The sequence below is a fragment of the Eumetopias jubatus genome, unplaced genomic scaffold (assembly GCF_037043125.1).
Source record: "Eumetopias jubatus isolate StellerSeaLion01/CBP00866 unplaced genomic scaffold, mEumJub1_p1.0 scaffold_14, whole genome shotgun sequence".
In the NCBI taxonomy this organism is placed as follows: domain Eukaryota; kingdom Metazoa; phylum Chordata; class Mammalia; order Carnivora; family Otariidae; genus Eumetopias; species Eumetopias jubatus.
In genome coordinates, this window is record NW_028274820.1 from 102,353,301 (window position 1) to 102,372,347 (window position 19,047).

The 19,047-nt window shown below is 49.0% G+C and overlaps 1 protein-coding gene and 1 long non-coding RNA gene across 13 annotated transcripts; one reads left to right on the top strand and one right to left on the bottom strand.

Moving 5' to 3' along the window:
• Window positions 1-4,071: 4,071 nt before the first annotated feature.
• On the bottom strand, window positions 4,072-6,184 carry LOC148162567 (uncharacterized). Its single transcript, XR_015766728.1, has 2 exons — window positions 5,621-6,184; window positions 4,072-4,466 (listed from the first exon to the last, which is right to left on the bottom strand). It is a non-coding gene; the product is annotated as an uncharacterized LOC148162567 (long non-coding RNA).
• A 3,224-nt stretch (window positions 6,185-9,408) lies between these two features.
• Window positions 9,409-14,180, top strand: LOC148162568 (GTPase IMAP family member 1-like). Of its 12 annotated transcripts, none has more exons than XM_088018379.1 (5): window positions 9,411-9,516; window positions 9,800-10,996; window positions 11,408-11,784; window positions 11,860-11,906; window positions 12,917-14,180. In XM_088018379.1, exons 3-5 carry the CDS (start codon window positions 11,702-11,704, stop codon window positions 13,783-13,785), a joined length of 999 nt encoding a protein of 332 aa, XP_087874505.1. In that variant the 5' UTR covers window positions 9,411-9,516; window positions 9,800-10,996; window positions 11,408-11,701; the 3' UTR covers window positions 13,786-14,180. The 12 variants fall into 12 exon arrangements, with proteins under 12 accessions (XP_087874511.1, XP_087874505.1, XP_087874510.1 ...); XM_088018377.1 differs by lacking the exon at window positions 9,411-9,516 and adding an exon at window positions 9,523-9,701; XM_088018384.1 differs by lacking the exon at window positions 11,408-11,784 and having other exon boundaries at window positions 10,875-10,996.
• Window positions 14,181-19,047: the final 4,867 nt, after the last annotated feature.

The following is a 19,047-nucleotide window of genomic DNA, read 5'->3' on the forward strand; positions in this document are numbered from 1 at the left end:
TCAGAAAACTTGGCAAATTTTGGAGATCTCAAAAAAAAAAAAAAAGAAAATTCACGGAGATGGATAGGCACAGCATGCCAATTTTATTGGAGAAAGTGTCTGGGTCTCGGTTTCCTACCCTTGGACAGAAGAATGAGAGAGGCTTTGAAAAGTCTGACTCAAGATGCATTTTGAAAATTTCCAAAAGAAGTCTGTTCTTTGGAATTAATAGCTGCTTAATACTGTTAGGCTGAGCAAATTCAAGGAGGTTTTTCCAGTTAAGGTTCCTGCTGCATCCATGGAAGTCATCAGGCCATGCGTAATACAGCCAATCTTCTGGGACCAACAATAATTGTTGGAGACTGTTTATGATCACAAAGTAGACAACACCATTAAAATGGTCCACAATTTAGAAATAGGTAAGAGAGATTACTGAGTGTTCTTTCATTCTGTGTGATGCTGTGCTTCCTTCACTATGCTCTGAGATACTTTACAACTCTATAAGGAAAGAGAGGTATTTTGCATATTTCTGCCTTATAGATATGCAAATAATTTTCTGTCTAGTAGAAAGTGTAACTCAGAAGTTACATTTTACAATTCTCTTGGAGAGTCAACCCTAGATTCTCAAATGAACTTTGAACCAATTATAATATCCTACCGGTTCCCTCATTAACCAAGGAGGCGAGCAAAATCTTTGTTTATACTTGCACAAGAGTCCGTGATTTTGCCTTTTTTGTTTTTTTAAAGTAGGCTCCACACCCAACGTAGAGACCTACGTCATGACCCTAAGATCAAGACCCAAGCTGAGATCAAGAGTCAGCCTCTCAGTTGACTTAGCCGGCCAGGAGCCCCATGATTTTGTTTTTGTTTTATTTTAACAGCACTGTAACAAGAAAGACAGGGAGAAATAGCAGGAGCAAAGCCTTGGAGGTGGAGCTTTACTGGACACAGGCAGAGAACAGCAAACAATTTGGAGAAGAGGAATCGTGACCAGCCAGCCCCCTTAAGGGCCTCCTGTGTTCCAGGCACCAGCCATTACATCATTACCACCTTGACTCCTTACAACCGTGTAAAACAGATATGAACAGGAACAATGACTGATAATTTGGGTACAGAGAGCTCCGCTGAAACTACTGTATTACATTGCTTCTCTTTTTTTTTTTTTTTTAAATATAACTACCTTTATTTTCTACAAAGTGTTGTGTTTTTTTTTTTTAAAGATTTTATTTATTTATTTGAGAGAGAGAATGAGAGATAGAGAGCACGAGAGGGAAGAGGGTCAGAGGGAGAAGCAGACTCCCCGCTGAGCAGGGAGCCCGATGCGGGACTCGATCCTGGGACTCCAGGATCATGACCTGAGCCGAAGGCAGTCGCTTAACCAACTGAGCCACCCAGGCGCCCTACATTGCTTCTCAAGGAGAGAAGTAGAAGATTGGCTTTGGAAGAAAAGCTGAGACAGACTGTAATGATTGTTGAGTACCAGGCCAAGGAATGTGGACTCTCAGCCCTAGGCAGTAGAAGTCTCCCCAGAACCAGTGACATAAGAAAACTATCCCAATGGGTTTACAGAGAACTGCAACTAGGACTGGAAAGGAAGAGATTGGGGGGGTATTTTACCCTCAAACAGCATGCACTGTCCCTTGCCTACCACCCACTAGGTTGAATTGTGCCCTCCTCAAAGATACGTTCACATCTTAACTCCTGGTACCTGAGATGTGACCTTTTGTGGAATAGGCTCTTTGCCACGTCATTAAGTTCAGTTAAGGTTGCTAAGGTGAGCCCTAATCCAATGACTGGAATTGTTTCAAAATGAAGGAAATGTAAGCACAGATACACAGGGGCGCCTGGGTGGCTCTGTGGGTTAAGCATCCAACTCTTAATCTGAGCTCAGGTCATGACCTTAGGGGCTGTGAGATGGAGCCCCTCGTTGGGCTCTGTGCTAGGTGGGGAGTCTGCTTCAAGATTTTATATATATATCTGCCTCTGCCCCCTGCTCCTGCACACACTCTCTCTAAAAACCAATAAACAAGCAAACGCAGATACACAAAGAATCCCATGCGACAAAAGGAGTGATGTACCTAGGAGACAAAGAACGCCAAGGATGGCCAGGAACCACCAGAAGCTAAGAAGAAGCAAAGAAGGATCCTTCCCCAGAGACTTCAGAGAGCGTGCGGCCCTGAGAACGTCCTGATATTGGACTTCCAGCATCCATTGCCATGAGACAATGAATTTCTGCTGCTTTAAGCAACGGTTTGCGGTTGTTACAGCCGCCCTGGGAAACTACTATAGATTTGGGGGCCAAGAAATGGGTGGCTGCTCTAAAATTACCTAACATCTAGAAGTGGTTTTGAAATTCCTTAACGGATAGAGGCGGGAAGAATCCTGAGGTACAGGACAGGAAAGGCCTAGATCTCCCTGAAGAGAATGCTGGTGGAAAGATGAACATAAGGGCACTTTGTGGTGAGGTCCCAGATAGAGGTGGGGACCAGGTTGCTGGACACCGGAGGAAAGACCGCACTTGGCACAAAGTGGCGAGAAGTCGGCTGCACTGAGTTCCACTGCAGGGTGGACCGTAGGCCGTGTAAGTCATGAACTGGAATGTTCAGCAGAGGAGGTTTTCGAGAAAAGTGTGGAAGGTGCACACCTTGCTGGTTTCTCCTTGCTGCTTCTCATAAAATGCAAGAGGAAAGAGACTGGCAACGCATGCGCCAGCAAGGAGCACCAAGATGGCCAGCAACCAGCGGAGCCCAGGAAGAAGCAAGCAAGGTCGTCACCTAGAGCCTGCAGAGAGAACGCGGCTCTGCGGCCATCTTGCTTTTGGACTCGGGGCGACGAGAAATCAAGTTCGGCTGTTTCAAGCTCGAGGTTGGGGCAAATCTGCAAGAACAGGGCTAGGAGGTGACTATGTCCCCTTTCTCCTCTCCTCCACCTTTCCCCCTGCCCGTGTTTTGTCCCAAAGATCTCCCCCCTGCATCACACCATGCGAGCAGGGTGAATACGCTGGACTATGTTCTTCCTCATTTCCCACCAGGTATCTGGCCCAGATAGACCACGGAAGTCTCAGCGATGAGAGAAGAAAGCCTTCTCAGGAGAATTTAGATTTAAATCCTCTGGAGAATGTAGTTGTTGTCAACAATTTATGTAACACCAAAACAAAAACCAAAAATTTGTTTCTTCTAAAGAGAGATAGAGGGGCGCCTGGGTGGCTCAGTCGGTTAAGCGTCTGCCTTTGGCTCAGGTCATGATCTCAGGTCCTGGGATGGAGCCCCACGTCAGGCCCTCTGCTCAGTGGGGAGTCTGCTTCACCCTCTCCTTCTCCCGCTCCCTCCCCCTGCTTGTGCTCTCTCTCTCAAACAAGTAAAATCTTAACAAAAAGAAAAAAAGAGAGAGAGAGAGGAACTTAAGGCCTGGCAGTGCAGGTGCAGCCTCCTGAACTCTTCAGGGGAACAGGCAGACTGTCCAGGTGGGGTGAGCTGAGGAGGTGATGAGCCCCCTCGGCCTAAAAGGTAAATGCATACCCAGTCCCAGCAGCAAGAGTCAATCCCATGCTCTTTACACAGTACCAAAAACACTCAAAAGGACTATTTTATCTTAATCAGCACTGAATGTCTCCTGTTAATATATGAAATGCAGGCAGTGGAAAAGCGTGTGGGTCTGATTCTCCCCTTATCGTTGTCTATGGCTTCGAGGAGACCAAAAAAACCCCCAACAAAACCATAACCCACGTGAGGCCCAGTATCTTTACGTGAAGAAGATGAGGAAGTCCTAGATTATCTAAATTGGAGGCCAACTCCAGAGTTGTATCATAGGAGAATACTGGGGCCTTGCCCAGCGAGGACAAATCCCCGGACTCTCCCACTGGCACGAAGCATGGGCCCGCGGACCCGCAGATCTTCTCACATGTTGGTTGCTTGTAGTTATAAAACCTCCACGGCAGAACAGGGCACCGTGGTCCTCAGAGGGAGAGCACGAGGGGGACCCAGTCCCAGGCTCCTGGCTTGAGGGGTCTGGTGTGGGGGAGCAGTGCGAGGATGCACCTTCTTCTCCCACTGCTTTTGACTCCCTGGGGCCGCAGAGTAACGGACAGTTCCGGACAGTTCCCGATACCAGCTTTATTTACCACCTGGCACCAACAGCCAAAGGAGCAAGAAGCAAGAAAACAGGCAGGTTTCCCCACCAGGTTTCGGCTTCTCTCAACACACACACAGCTCCCTTCCTTCCTCGTCCACCTAGACTTTTCCTCCCCACACCTCCAAATCCCACAGCATTTGCTTGGCAGCACCTGGATTCTTAGGCATTCCACGGTGGAAGAGGCCCTGCTCCGGAGAACAGGGATCAAGGAAAGAATCCAGCGGCTGCCAGATCCAGCTCACAGCACTGAGTGACTTGCTGGGATTTACAAGTAAGTTTGCACAGTTGGTGCTATTACCTTCATTCCTTTCTTTCGGTTTCAACTTAACATCGTTTGCTGCTTCACTCCGATCTTCCTGTAAAGAGAGAGCGTCTAAGTGCTTTACTGCACATGCTAAATGTGATCAATAAAACGTTGACAAGTGGGCACGTGTTGGCTCAGTTGGCTAAGGGTCCGACTCTTGGTTTCAGCTCAGGTCATGATCTCAGGGTCCTGGGATTGAGCCCTGCATCTGGCTCCCCACTCAGTGGGGAGTCTGCTTCCCTCTCTCTCTCTCTCTCCCTCGCTCTGCCCCCTCCCCCGTGTTCTCTCTCTCTCAAATAAATGAATGAATCTTTAAAAAGACTTTTACAGGGATAAAGGAACGATTGTAATGTGTCTGTCAGCACACCACAGCATGGCTTTTTCTTGTTGTTTCCATAATCCCCTACATTTCCGATAAATGAGCAACAGGGTGATTTATTGTAAATTCACGTGTGTACAGAAAAACATACATCTTATCTCACCCACAGCCATTTCCTCCCTCACCTCCCCCGAGTCTGTCTTCCTCACCACTTTGAGCTGTGGAAACACGACCACAAGATTAGGTCATGAACCCATGTCCTTTTTTTTAAGATTTTCTTTCTTTCTTTCTTTCTTTATTTGACAGAGAGAGAGAGAGAGAGCACAAGCAGGGGCAGAGGCAGAGAGAGAGAGGCAGACTCCCTGCTGAGCAGGGAGCCTGACTCAGGGTTCCATCCCAGGACCCCAGATCATGACCTGAGCCAAAGGCAGATGCTTACCCATCTGAGCCGCCCAGGCGCCCCCCAACTGTCCTTTTATTCCTGCCCACTGCTGTGCTCCCAGGGCACTGGAGGAGGAAGGCGGGCCTGGGAGGAATCCCGGGATGGCGATGGCACTGGTCTCTTCCTGGGACACTCTCCCCACCCCTCCGCAGGCTGGTGCTGGCCTGAGGATGAGCTGCGGGATTTCCTGGAAATCTCCAGCCTGCACTGGGGCCGGGGTCAGAGCGAGCACTGTGGTTAGCACTTTTGACTCTGACGTGCACTGAACAAAATCAGCTCTGCTCTAAATCGGTACAGGTGCACGTGGAGGTGGCTATCTTTCAAAATTTTAACAAATTTTAACGCAAAGCCCAAGTAGCTAAGAAACAGCTGAGCAGCCTCATTGTTTTTGACTATTATTTGTCAGGAAGACATATAACTTGAAAATTGTATTTACGTGACTCACTTGTAGGCTTTCGAAGAGTGCAAGTGACTGGAAATGGAGGGCGACGGCCGCGTTTCTCTCCCCTCTACAAGGATGCGGTATTTGCACTTAGCAGGAGAGCAGGTCTGCATGTAATCCTGCCACCTGGCTCCCCACTCAGCGAGAGTGCCTTAGCTACAACAGAGAACAACAAAAAAACTATACAAAATCCAGCCACCCAGGAAGAAGGAAGAAGAAGGGAGCAGCAATGTAGCCGGGGTTCTATCTAGAATGGCTGACGCCCTTCCACTTCCAGAACGCACCGTGAGGAACCCGGCAGGCTTCTTACCGGTGGAGAAGCCACAGCCGGTGAAACTCAATTAAAAAAATGATTAAAGTCCCTAGGAGTTCTCCTAAGGTCATATAGCAAATAAAGAAATATTCATTCAGGGGCGCCTGGGGGGCTCAGTCATTAAGCGTCTGCCTTCGGCTCAGGTCATGGTCCCAGGGTCCTGGGATGAGCCCCTCATTGGGCTCTCTGCTCAGTGGGGAGCCTACTTCTTCCTCTCCCTCTGCCTGCCCCTCCCCCTGCTTGTACACACTCTCTCTCTGACAAATAAACAAAATCTTTAAAAAAATACAGAAATTATTATTTTCAGAGCAAAACAGAAATTCTGCAGTTGAAAAGTATAATAACTGATATGAGAAAATTTACTGGTGGGGCTCAATGACAAATTTGAGCCGGTAGAAGAAAGAATCGGTGAATTTGAAGATATAATAGTTATAAACATACGTGAACTTCACAATCAAGACCTCAAACACACAAAACAAAAATAACAGAAGTCAAGGACAAATAGACAATTCAACAATAAGCCGTAGGCTTTAATACCCCACTTTGAACAATGGGCACAGCAACTAATCAGAGGTCAAAAGAGAAAGAGAAGATGTGACCAAGACTATAAACCAACTGGGCTACCACTGGAACACTCTACCCAACAAAGTAAAAAACACATTCTTTTCATGCACACAAGGAATGTTTTCCTAAATATGATCAACAGGCCACAATATGAGCCTCAATAAATTTAAGAGGCTTGAAAACATACAGTGTGACAGGGGTAAGTTCTTTTACATCAGCCTTGGCAATATTTTTTTGGATTTGACCCCCAAAGCAAAGGCAATGAAAGATAAAATAAATAATGGAATAACATCAAAGTCAAAGCTTTTGCACAGTAATGGACCATCAACAACATGAAAAGGCAATCCACTGAATGGGAGAAAATGTTTGCAAATCATATATGTGATAAAGGGTTAATATCCAAAATTTATAAAGAACTCATATCATTCAACATCAAAAAACAAGCAATTCAAGGGGCACCTGGGTGGCCCAGTCAGGTAAGCTTCTACCTTCAGCTCAGGTCATGATCCCGGGGTCCTGGGATCGAGCCCCACATCGGGCTCCCTGGTCAGTGGGGAGTCTGCTTCTCCTCTGCCCCTCTCCTCCGCTCGTGTTCTCTCTCCCTCAAATCAATAAATACGTTCTTTAAAAAAAAAACCACCAATAATAAATTCAGTTAAAAAATGGGCAGAGGAACTAAATAGACATTTTTCCAAGGAAGACATACAAATGGTGATAGGTACGTGAAAAGAGATTTAGTGTCACTATCATCAGGGAAATGCAACTCAAAACCACAATGAGATCTCACCTCATACTTGTCAGAATGGCTGTCATCAAGAATACAAGAGACAACAGGTGTTGGCGAGGATGTGGAGAAAAGGGGACCCTCGTGCACTGTTGGTGGGCATGTAAATTGGTGCAGTCACTGTGGGAAACAGTATGGAGGGTCCTCCAAAAATTACAGCTAGAATTACCATGTGACCCAGTATGGGAATACAATCATGGGTTACTAAGTTATAGGACCGCATAGCCCAGCAGAGACCTGCTTTCTGTCTTGTTGAAAACAACAGGACATGCTTTGCTCATCTAGAACAGGCTCCACCAGATTTGGGGGATTCGTAGGCTTGCCTGCCTTTGCCTTACCTATAGAAAACTCATCTCCAGAAATGGTAAAGTCTACCCTTTGAATTGCTTAAGATTAATTGCCTTGTTTGCTTCAAGAACCTTGTAACCCCCCTGCTCTGCACTTTCCGTGAATTCCTATGATGTATGTTACTTTGTTACCTGAAGTCTTTGTATTAATAAACAGGAGAGTCTAGGAGTGGCTCAGGGACTCTTATCCCCAGGCTCCATCTCACCTCTCTTGACTGATCCGTAGTCTGGAGTAATTATTTCTGCCACCGTGGGCTTTGCTGGTCGAAGCCCACAAGACAGGAGTCGGAACGCTCAATCCAACAATCCCACTACTGGGTATTTCTCCAAAGAAATTGAAAGCAGAGTCTTGAAAAGATATCTGGATTCCCACGTTCCCTGCATTATTCACAACAGCCAGACCTGGTAACAACCAAAGTGTCCATCTGTAGATGAATGGATAAAAATCTATCTATCTATAATTTAATATAATATTAATATAATTTATTTATAATCATATATATATATAAAATTATTCATCCACAAGAAAGAAGGACATAGTGTCACTCGCAACAACATGGGTGGAACGTGAGGGCATTGTCCTAAGTGAAATAAGTCGGACACAGAACGACAAATACTGTATGATATCGCTTCTCCATGGAATTTTAAAAAACCAAACTCACAGAAATGGAGAGTGGACCGTTGGTTACCAGAGGCTGGAGGAAGGGAGATGGGGAGACATTGGTCAAAGAGTACAAAGTTCCAGTTATAAGATGAGGAAGTTCTGGGGGTCTAATGCACAGCACAGTGGTTAGAGTTAATACCACTGGATCATACATTAAAAGTTGCTAAGAGAATAGTTGATCTTAAATGCTGTCACTCAAAAAAAAAAAGCAATGGCAATGATGTGATGTGATGCGGGTGTTATTTAATAAATACTACAGCGGTAAGCATTTTGCAATATGTAAGTGTATCAAATCAACACATTGTGCCCTTTAAACTTACACAGTGTTACAATTCAATTATATCTCAACAAAGCTGCGTGGGGGGGGCGGACCGGTGGAGGGTAGTGGGTTGGCTCTTGTCACTAGAGAGAAGAAGCTAGCAAGAATGGGTAAAAATCAGACCCCAACCAATTAGCTTCAGATGAAGTTAACTCCAGAAAGTTTAAGTGAGTTAGGCAAGATCACAGAGTGGATTAACGACCTAGCCAGGTCCGGGGCCCATATCACCATATGCTGTTGCAGCCTTCTCTCCACACAACGGCTGGCTATTTACTCACCTCTCTCATGACCCTCCTGAGAGAAGAAACAGCAACTTGGGTCAGAGAGAGCAACTGAGGCTAGACTAAGCCTCGTATGAAAAATCTCCTTCCTCTGCCTGCTGTCTGATCTTTAATGACTGGAAAAGTCCTCCTTTTCTTTAAGAATGACGGGACTGGCAGATAGGACCATGCTGGTGACCCTGTCCAACCTGATGTCCAGTCGAGGGAAGGAGACTCTCAAGAGGCCATTTCATAGGAAAACACCTAAAAAAAAAAAAAAAAAAACCAAAAGGCAACTGGAGGTAAGATTAGTGGGCAGAGGTTGGAACTGAAACAGGCCTCAGAAATCTCAACTGCTCTTCTCTGAGGTTACAGCCCCGTACTGGGGGCAAGATGGGGGTTACAGGGACCTTTGGAAAACATGGCCCCAGTCCAAAGCAGGGGTTGGGTTTCCCATCGGAAAGGCTGGCCACGGTCCTGTCCCTTTAAATTGACACCCTCCCTCCGGGGGCTCTGAGCTCTGAGAGGCTGGGACACTTCCTCCCCGTGCTGGGAGGGGCATCCTTCTGAGCTCACAGCCAAAGGGAAAGCACTAGGCCAGGGGCCTCTCTGCCAGCCTCAGAGCCTGTCACCACTGCTGCGGGAAAGGTGAGCCCACAGGGCAAGGGGGTCGCCTGGGGAGTGGGAGCTGTGAGGACTTGGGGGCCTGTGTGAGCTCACTGAGCGAGCACCTGCCTTCTACTACCGCTGAGGATGAGGAAGGGGAGCTGGCTCTAGAAAGGTAACTTCGCGCTTCACACTTCTAGGCTTGGAAGGATGCTCTGACTTTCAAAGTAAGTTCAGAAGAAGTGCTAAGCATCTTCTCCAGTTGTGGCCTGCACACACTCCTATCTGGGACTAAATCCTTTCTCCTTCCCTACTCCCCCACTAGTAATAAAGGTGTTTGCTAGAAGGACTCCAGGAGCAGAGCACACTGGAGAAGCCGGCAGACACTCCCCGAGGGCAGATGCAGCAAAGCTGAAAGATATTTCTGAGGACAAAGAAACCGGTCTACCCTCAGACCGTGGTACAAAGTGAAAATTATGTCTATGAGCTGGATCCTCCTCAAACGCTCCACCTCCTCAGCCCTGTGTGCGACAGGGACTAGCAGGAGCCAGCGACCATGACGAACACCGTCTTCAAACCCCTGCCCTACACGTGCCCTTACACGTCTCTCCCCCCAGCCCGAGCCGCCCAGGGCTGTGTGGGCTGCGAGCCCGCTTCCTACCCTCATCCCCACTGGAAATGAAGGGCTTGGACGGGGTGAATGGCTCAGAAACTCAGAGCACCCACCAAAGGCATTAGAATCACTCAGGGGGGTGGGGCGAGACATACCTTTTTTGGTTTTGTTTTTTTAAGTACAGATCTGTGAATCCAAATGTCAAAGAAATAGATATATTTTAAAGGATCCTTAGATATGTCCAAAAAATAGCAGGTTCAGAAGCACTGGACTAGATAAATCATCTACAATCCCATTTAAGATAACAGGAGTCTCCATGTCTTACATTCTTCACTGACTACACAGCTTTGTGACCCCGGATTTCAGCTTTCAGAAACTCTGGAAGAACGCTCCAAATCCCCATCCAAACCCTGGGGGAGGTTCCAAAGGGCCCAGCAGTTGCGTGAATATTCTATACCACAGCCTCTCATTTCCAGCATGGACAAGGGCTTCCGGCTTTAGCTACATGCTTGGTCTTTGCACTGAATCTTCTGGCTGTTTCTTCACTTCTGCTCTGGGGTCAGTTATGGGAGTTCGCTGATTTGTATGCACAAGACCACTCCTCACCTAAGGCGTGTGGGGTGACCTTTACTGAGGGCTTTGGGGGGGGTGGCAGGGTGTTGCTGCAGAAACACAAAACACTTTGGACTGAGTACCAGGCAAACCTGTCACCTGAGTCCTCTGGCCAGAGACAAGTTATCCAGCAGCCCCTGCCTCTGCTTTTCCTCATGTGGTGCCCACGGGACAGAACACGATCACCCACAGTAAGCAGGTGTCGCCATGAAGAGGTAGACGTGAAATGGATGGTGAGGCACAGACAGGACTCAGACACGTGGGAGAGAATCAGTGGTCAGAGGAGCAAGCACACAGGTGGGAAAGGAAAGGTGCCGAATCCCGCTCTCTGCGGAGCAGCCCACCGAGTAGGGGGCGAGCGGGACAGGGGGCCGGGGAGGCGGACGGGGGACGGGCTGCGCGCCTGTGTTCAGGCTCTCCTGTGCTCAGACAAACGTCATCGCGAAGTGTTTCACTGTATTAAACCACGTGGGAATTGGGTATAATCACTTAGTCGGAGAGGCCTCAGATTTGGGGCAAGACCATCAGGAGCTGGAGGGCAGTGGCCCGTCTCCCCAGGCGCACAGATCAAACTTGGACAAATGACACAAGCCCAGTTACTCGGTTTGCTGAGAGCAGATCACAGGCTCTTCAGATCAGCTTGGGAGGGATGTTTTCTTTCCAATTTCCACAAACAAAATGCAAATTCTCTTCTTGTTTTTGCCCCAGGCCGACTGCCCTAAGGTGGTTCCTAAGTCACTGAGCAAACTTTCCAATGCTCAGGGTTTTCCAAAGTCTCCCCTGGCTGTGGCATCTCCTGGGAAAACTCAGAACCTACAGCTTATGTCACTGACACAGAATCACCTGGGAAAACATTAGCATCTAAAGCTCACTCTCTGATACAGAGGAGCTGCTATCATCTGCCCTCTGCTTTTTGCATTCGAGGTCCCTGAAAAGTCACCAAATGCTCTCCCGGTACCGGGCCAACGCCAGCCAGGTCCTCCCAGGGTGGTTCTTCCCCATATGCTGATGTCAGGGGAAGGCAGGAGCCTTGACCTTTTCACTGGGGTACTACCAGCGTTTTGGACCTTGCCTGACCCACGAAGGTAGTTATACCTATTTGATGGATGGATGAATGAATGAATGAATGAATGAACAAATTGTCTTCGGGGCTCTTTCAGGCAAATGGGAGGACGGAAGATGGCAAGAGATGAAGAAAATGCCTATGGTAAGAATTTCCTCGCGGTGTGTACTGGCCTCGGGGGTCAGCTCTGGGGAACAAGGGGATGTGCCAACTCAAGACTGAACAGACACAAATCCCAGAGGTGTCTCCATGCTGGGCTGAAACAGCAAGAGCCCAGATTTGCCTTTGTGCTGCATCTCCGCCCCGCCCTACTGTGAGATATTAAGTGCTTTGACTAGTCTGTGCCTCCCAACCCAGAGGGTAAACCGCGGATGAGAAATCTATTCTGACCCCCACACAAGAGTAGGTGGAGGGAATGAGACCATGGACTAGAGGGAACACGATTTACCAGGTAGAATGTGCTAGAGAACAAGGATGGGGGCTTAACAGGTATCTTCCTGGCAGCAGGTGTGAGAGCTGGGGAGGAGGAGGGCAATTGGGAAGGAGGGAAGAAGGAAAGAGACCAGCCCCCTAATCCTCTGAGCAACCCCGGGAGAAACAACTCTCTGTCACCACTCCCATCTGTGCGGAAGACGTTTAACACTCAGATGGAGCAACTTCCCCAGGGTTACACGGCGGGCACACGCTGCGGCTGTGATTCCAACGCGCGGTGGCCGGGACTGCACACAGCCCCTCACTCCCAGGCCTCCGTGCCCTCCCGCCTCTCCTGGCTGGGACGCGGGGACGGCGCCCGGGAGAAGCATCCCAGAGGCCAGGGCAGGTGTCAAGCAGCAACAGGTCTGCACCGCGTGCGGGCCCAGACAGCACGTCCGCGGAGTCAGGGCCTGCCATCACGGAGCGGTGCCCTCCAGAGAGATGCGCACCAGCTGCTGGAGCGGGGCCAGGGGCCTGTGCTGAGGCCAAAGACGCAAGAGACATGGGGACAGACGCCCCGGGGCGGAACAAGCTCTGACCAGAACCCCTAGGAAAGGCTTGGTCGGAGAAGCAGAAGCCCAAGGCCTGGTGCTCTGCTGTGTTCCACAGGCGCCCCCGGGGCCCCGGGGAGCGGGAGGCGGGTCCGAGGCGGGCAGCCCACGCCTGCTGTGTCCTCACAGGTTCCGAGGACCCGGACGACGCGCCGCCCGCGCACGAGCCCCGGCTCAGGCTCATCCTGGCCGGCAAGACCGGCGCGGGCAAGAGCGCCACGGGCAACAGCATCCTGGGCCACGGGCGCTTCCCGTCCAGGCTCGCGTCCACCCCGGTGACCAGGACCTGCGCCCTGGGGAGCCGCCGCTGGGCCCGCTGGCGCGTCGAGGTCACCGACACCCCGGACCTCTTCAGCGCCGACGGCCGCCGCGCCGACCCGGACTGCGCCGAGCGGGGCCGCTGCTACCTGCTGTCGGCGCCCGGGCCGCACGCGCTGCTGCTGGTCACCCAGCTGGGCCGCTTCACCGCCCAGGACGAGCAGGCCGTGCGCGGCGTCCGCGAGCTCTTCGGGGCCGGCGTCCTGGCGCGGGCCGTGCTCGTCTTCACCCGCCGGGAGGACCTGGAGGGGGCCTCGCTGCACGACTACGTGCGCGACACCGACAACCGCGCGCTGCGGGCCCTGGTGGCCGAGTGCGGCGGCCGCGTGTGCGCCCTGAGCAACCGGGCCGCGGGCGCGGCGCGCGAGGCGCAGGTGGAGGAGCTGCTGGCGCTGGTGGAGCGGCTGGCGCGGGAGCACGCGGGCGCGCCCTTCACCAACGCCGTGTACGGCCTGGCGGAGTCCCTGCGCCACGCGCCCCCCGACCTCAGGCTCCGGCGGGTGGCCCAGCTGCTGGCGGCCGGCGGCTTGGCGCGGGGGCGTGTGCGGGGGCGGCGCTGGCTGGAGGTGGCGCCGCGCGGGTGGCGGCGGGCGCTCGTGCTGCTCGGGGGCGCGCTGCTCCTCGGCCTGCTGCTCTGGCGCCTGAGACCAAAGGCCTTGCAGGAGGTCAGTCCCGACTGACAGTCCAAGGACGACTTCGGCCCATCGACTGATGATCACTTCGCCGCTCGTGCGGTGTGCCTTCGGGGCCCACAGGCTCTTCTTTCCTCCTTCCCTGGCGGGGATTGCCTAGGCAGCGTCCCGCCCGGCCCGGACTCAGCAAAACCTACCCTTGGGACTTGGCCCTCCCTGTGCTCTCCTTTCACTGAAGCCAAACAACCGGAGTTGCTTTTATCTGTTTTCCCTGACCTCAGGCTGCCTTCCCCTGTCATTGGATTGTCTTCCCTCCTGTCTTTGCCCTCATGTCTCGCGGACTCCCCAAAAGGCCGAGAGGGAGAGCCAACACAGAGCAGAACCTCAGTCCATCCTCGTTTATTTGAGTTCATTCTGAGTTGAATAAATATAGGAAACAATCACATTGTGTTAAAGGAAATCGGTATTTCCTTTAGATGGTAAATGTTTGTTCTGCCTTATATTCTTGTTGAACAGACACTAACTCCTGTCATTCCTAACCCCGTCTGCAAAGACCATACACCCCAGTACAAACACACCCACACACATTCGGGCATGTGATCAGAAGAACAAAATACATAAAGCCTGTCCATCTACCAGTCAGGCGATGTCTCCCTGGGCATGGCCATTCCCACCCCTCTGCAGCTTGAAGGCAGATGGGTTCCTTAGGGGCCATTGAGACCCTGCAGAGACTCACCTTCCGAAGAGGAGTGTTTTCCTTGGTTTACACACTCACAGGGTAAGGTTACACTTTCCAACTCAGGGATGAATTAAAAAACATTGGAGAGGTTTGGAAATTTCTCTTTTATTTCAATCTCGAAAAAAGGAGCAGACAGTCTTGGGGGCCAACTGGTGAAGTGAGGTGAGGTGCGAAGTCATCTTCTGTCCCATGTGTCTCTGGGAGGGTCAGCGCTCTGGTCCAGGTCAAATGAGCCCGGTTAGCCTGTCTCGTCCATCCTGATTGTGCCTCCCTGTCTCTCCAGCACCTCTAGCCTGACGCACAAACTCAAGCTCCTCTCTGATACTGCTGTGTATTTCCAAATCTCCCCTCTCCCGTGCCCCCTGCCAGGTTGGCCTCTCAGCCAATGATACTCAGATGACTGATGACCTCAGATTACTCATGAGATGCTTACAAAGGGACAATCTCGCTGCAACAACTGAGCACAAATTGCAGAGAGAGGCCCACAGTCCTGCATGGAAGCCATGCAGACACTAACAGGAACGCCGAAGCCCAGTGCCAAGATTTGAAATTCCCTCAGCTGCAAAGGTCAATTTGGTTTAAGGGTTGTGTGCAGGTCCCAGCAGGAGCCCTGATAGGGAATCTTGATTTTGGTCATGTTCACTTTTCAGTAGACTCTTGTGATGAACAAACAGAAACAAACAAAATCAAACCAAACGCTGGCATTGTCTCTCTGCTGAGAAAGAGGAAAAGGGTCACCGGAAAAATAAATACAAAAAATAAAAATGAAAAAAAGAATAGCAAGGTGTCCAGTGTGAACAATGGAAAGTTTTAACCCATGACCGAACTAGAAGAGTTGGATTCTTCTCTTTTTAGTTGGGGAGGTTGGGATCCCAGGGAGCTCCCAAGGGGCAGTGATTGAGCTGATGGAAATGTGGGAAGGAGCACTCCGGGGGTCCCACTAAGGCTGCAATCCAGGACACACTGGGAAGAGAGTGTGTTTGTGGGCAGTGTGTTACAAGCTGGGATATATGCGAAAGGATAAAGGATGCCATGAAAAATATCTGAAACATATTAATGGGTAAAAACAGCATAGCATGCTAGGATAGCTGGACATCCGCAGGCAAAATGTGAATGTGGATCCCTGTATCATGTTATCTAGAAATAGTAGTATACAAAGGGGATCGAAGAGCTAAACATAAGAGTTAAAACGGTAAGACTCTTTTTCTTTTCTAAAGACTTATTTATTTGTTTGAGAGAGAGAGAGAACCCAAGTGGGAAGGGCAGAGGGAGAGGGAGAGAGAATCTCAAGCAGACACCGCACTGAGCACAGAGCCAGATGTGGGGCTCGATCCCATGACACTGAGATCAGGACCCAAGCCTTTGAAACTGAGAGATGGGCGCTTACCTGACTGCACCCCTCAGGCACCCCAAAACTGTAAGACTCTTAAAACACAGGTGTAAATCTTTATAACCATGAGTTAGGCAATAGTTTCCAACATATGACACCAAAATCACAATCGATCAAAGAAAAATAGAATAACTGGATTAAAACATTTGCCCACCATAGAACACCATCAAAACTGAACAGACAACCCACAGAAGGGGAGAAAATATGTGCAAATTCTATATCTGATAAAGATCTAGTACCCAGAATATATAAAGCGCTCTCACAACTCCATAGTAAAAAGATAAATAACTCAGTTTTTTAAATAGGTAAAAAAAATGGTTCAGCATTTCTCCAAAGGAGATACGCAAATAGTCAATAAACACATGAAAAGATGCTCGATATCATGAGTCAGTGGGGAAATGCAAATCAAAACCAAAATAAGATACCACTTCACATTCGCAGGATGGTTATAATTTAAAAAAAAAGAAAGAAAAGAAAAACTAACAAATCCAAGTGAAGATGTGGAGAGATTGGACCCTGATACATTACTGGTAAGGGAACAAGCACTATGGAAAGGAGTCTGGCAGTTCCTCAAAAAGTTAGACACAGAGTTACCACATGACTCAGTAATTCCACTCCTAGGTATGTACCCAAGAGAGCTGAAAACATGTTCACACCAAAACTTGTACCTGAATGTTCATAGCAGCATGATTCATAATTGCCAAAAAAGTGGAAGCAACCCAATGTCCATGAACTGATGGATGGATGGATGGAATATTATTTATCCAGGCCACCACATGAATGAACCTTGAAAGCGTTATGCTAAGTGAAAGAAGCCAGACACACAAAAATAACATAAAGGTATGATTCCATTTGTACGGAATGTCCAAACACGAGAGTGGGCTCATGAGAGTGTCCTTGAGAGGGTTTGATCCTTAGTTCCTTGTACTCTGTCAACACTTATATTCAACTTCACTTTTTGAAATGTGTTGTTGTTTTTTTATGTAGGCTCCACGCCCAGCATGGAGCCCAACATGGGGCTTGAGCTCACGACCCTGAGATCAAGACCTGAGCTGAAACCGAGTGTCGGGAGATCAACCAACTGAGTTATTCAGGCGCCCCTCAACTTCACTTTTTAAGCTTTTCTCCCCTCCTGTGGGTTGAATTGGGTTCCCGCAAAAAAGATATGTTCAAGTTTTCACCTGCAGTACCTATGAATGTGACCTTATTTAGAAACAAGGTCTTTGCAGATTTGATTGTTAAGATAAGACCACTTGGTCATCTCAATCCACATGACTGGTATCCTTATCAGAGGAGGGCAATGTGGCCACAGACACACACAGAGGGAAGACAGTCACATAAAGATGGAGGGAGAGATGGGACTATGCTGCCAAGGAACCCCTGGGGACATCGTGACCCGGAAGAGGCAAGGAAGGAACCCCCTTCTGTCTTCACAGGGAGTATGGCCCTACCAACATTTTGATTTTGGATTTCTGGCCTCCAGAATTGTGAGAAAACAAATTTATGTCTTCATAAGCCACCCAGTTAGTGGTACTTCGTTATAGCAGCCCTAGGAAATAATACAGTTGATGTTTGAACAACTTGGCGGGGCGGGGGCGGGGAGGGTTAACAGCACTGACGTCGCCCTCACCCACAATTGAATATCTGAGTATAACTTTTTTTTTCCAGATACAATTTAAAACAAAATTTATTTAAATTCAATATCTGAGTATAACTTTAAACTCCCCCAAAATTTTACTAATAATGGAAATGGTTGATTAACACATATTTTGTATGTCATATGTATTCCATGCTGTAGTCTTACAATAAAGTAAACTAGAAGAAGAAAATGTTACCATAAGGCAGGGACACCTGGGTGGCTCAGGTCTGCCTTCGGCTCGGGTCATGATCCCGGGGTCCTGGGATCGAGCCCTGCATTGGGCTCCCTGCTCAGCGGGGAGCCTGCTTCTCCCTCTCCCTCTGCCCCTCTCCCTGCTTGTGCTCTCTCTTTCTCTCTGACAAATAAATAAATAAAATCTTTTAAAAAATCATAATGAGGAAAAATACATTTACCGTACTCTACAGTATTTATTTAATTTTTTTAAGATTTTAGTTTTAGGTAATCTTTAGGCCCAACATGGGCCCCGAACCCACAACCCTGAGATCAAGAGCCACATGCTCCACTGACTGAGCCAGCTGGGCGCCCCACATAGTACTGTACAGTATGTACTGAAAAAAATTCACATAGAAGTGGACCCACGCAGTTCACACTCACGTTGTTCAAGAGCCAACTGAACATCCTTCATGTTGTGATTCCCTCTCGTTAACCCTGGTCAACATACGAGGATTACATGTTTGTGCCATTGAAGGAGATGAAATGGCAGGTCGCACATAGATGTGAGTAGGCAGGGCAGTAAGGGAATGCAGGCTGCCGCCGTATCACTCTCCTCTGAGGATGTCCCAGTGGTGGCAGTAATGACCTAGGGAGGACATCAGTCCCAAAGGGGTAGCTGTGGATCAAAACCGAAGCGAGCTGAGCCCCACTGTGGAGCTGGGTGACATTCAAGCACAAGGTGATCAAACATGTGGACAAATTGGAAGCTCCTGGAAAGATACCTGCCCTAACCCTAAATACATAGTGGGATGGGGGCTAGGTGCCTGGTTCCTACCGTTCTGTAGACAGGGGCTATGGAAGTGGCAGAACCTGGAGAGGTACAGGGTCATCTCCAGAGTTCTCATCAGGAACCATGAACATCAGAAGGAAGTGACAAAGCATTTTTCAAGTGTTGAAAGAAAAGGACTGACAACCCAGAACTCTGTTGCCAGAGAATATGTTCTTCAAGAATAAAAGGGGAATCATGACATTCTCAGGTGAAGGAAAACTAATTAAGGGAATTTGTCACCAGGAGACCTTCTCGAAAAGACTAAGGAAGATTTGAAACAGAAAGAAACAATAAAAAGGAACTTGGAACGTCAGGAAGAAAGAAAGTAGCAAAAATGTAGGTGAATGGACTCTCCTTCTCCTTGAGTTCTAATTATGGTTGATGATTGAGGAATATATTACAACACTGTCTGATATGGTTCTAAATTTATGTAGAAGAAATAAATTCAACACAATTACATTGTAGGGCGCCTGGGTGGCTCAGTCGTTGGGCGTCTGCCTTCGGCTCAGGTCATGATCCCAGGGTCCTGGGATCGAGCC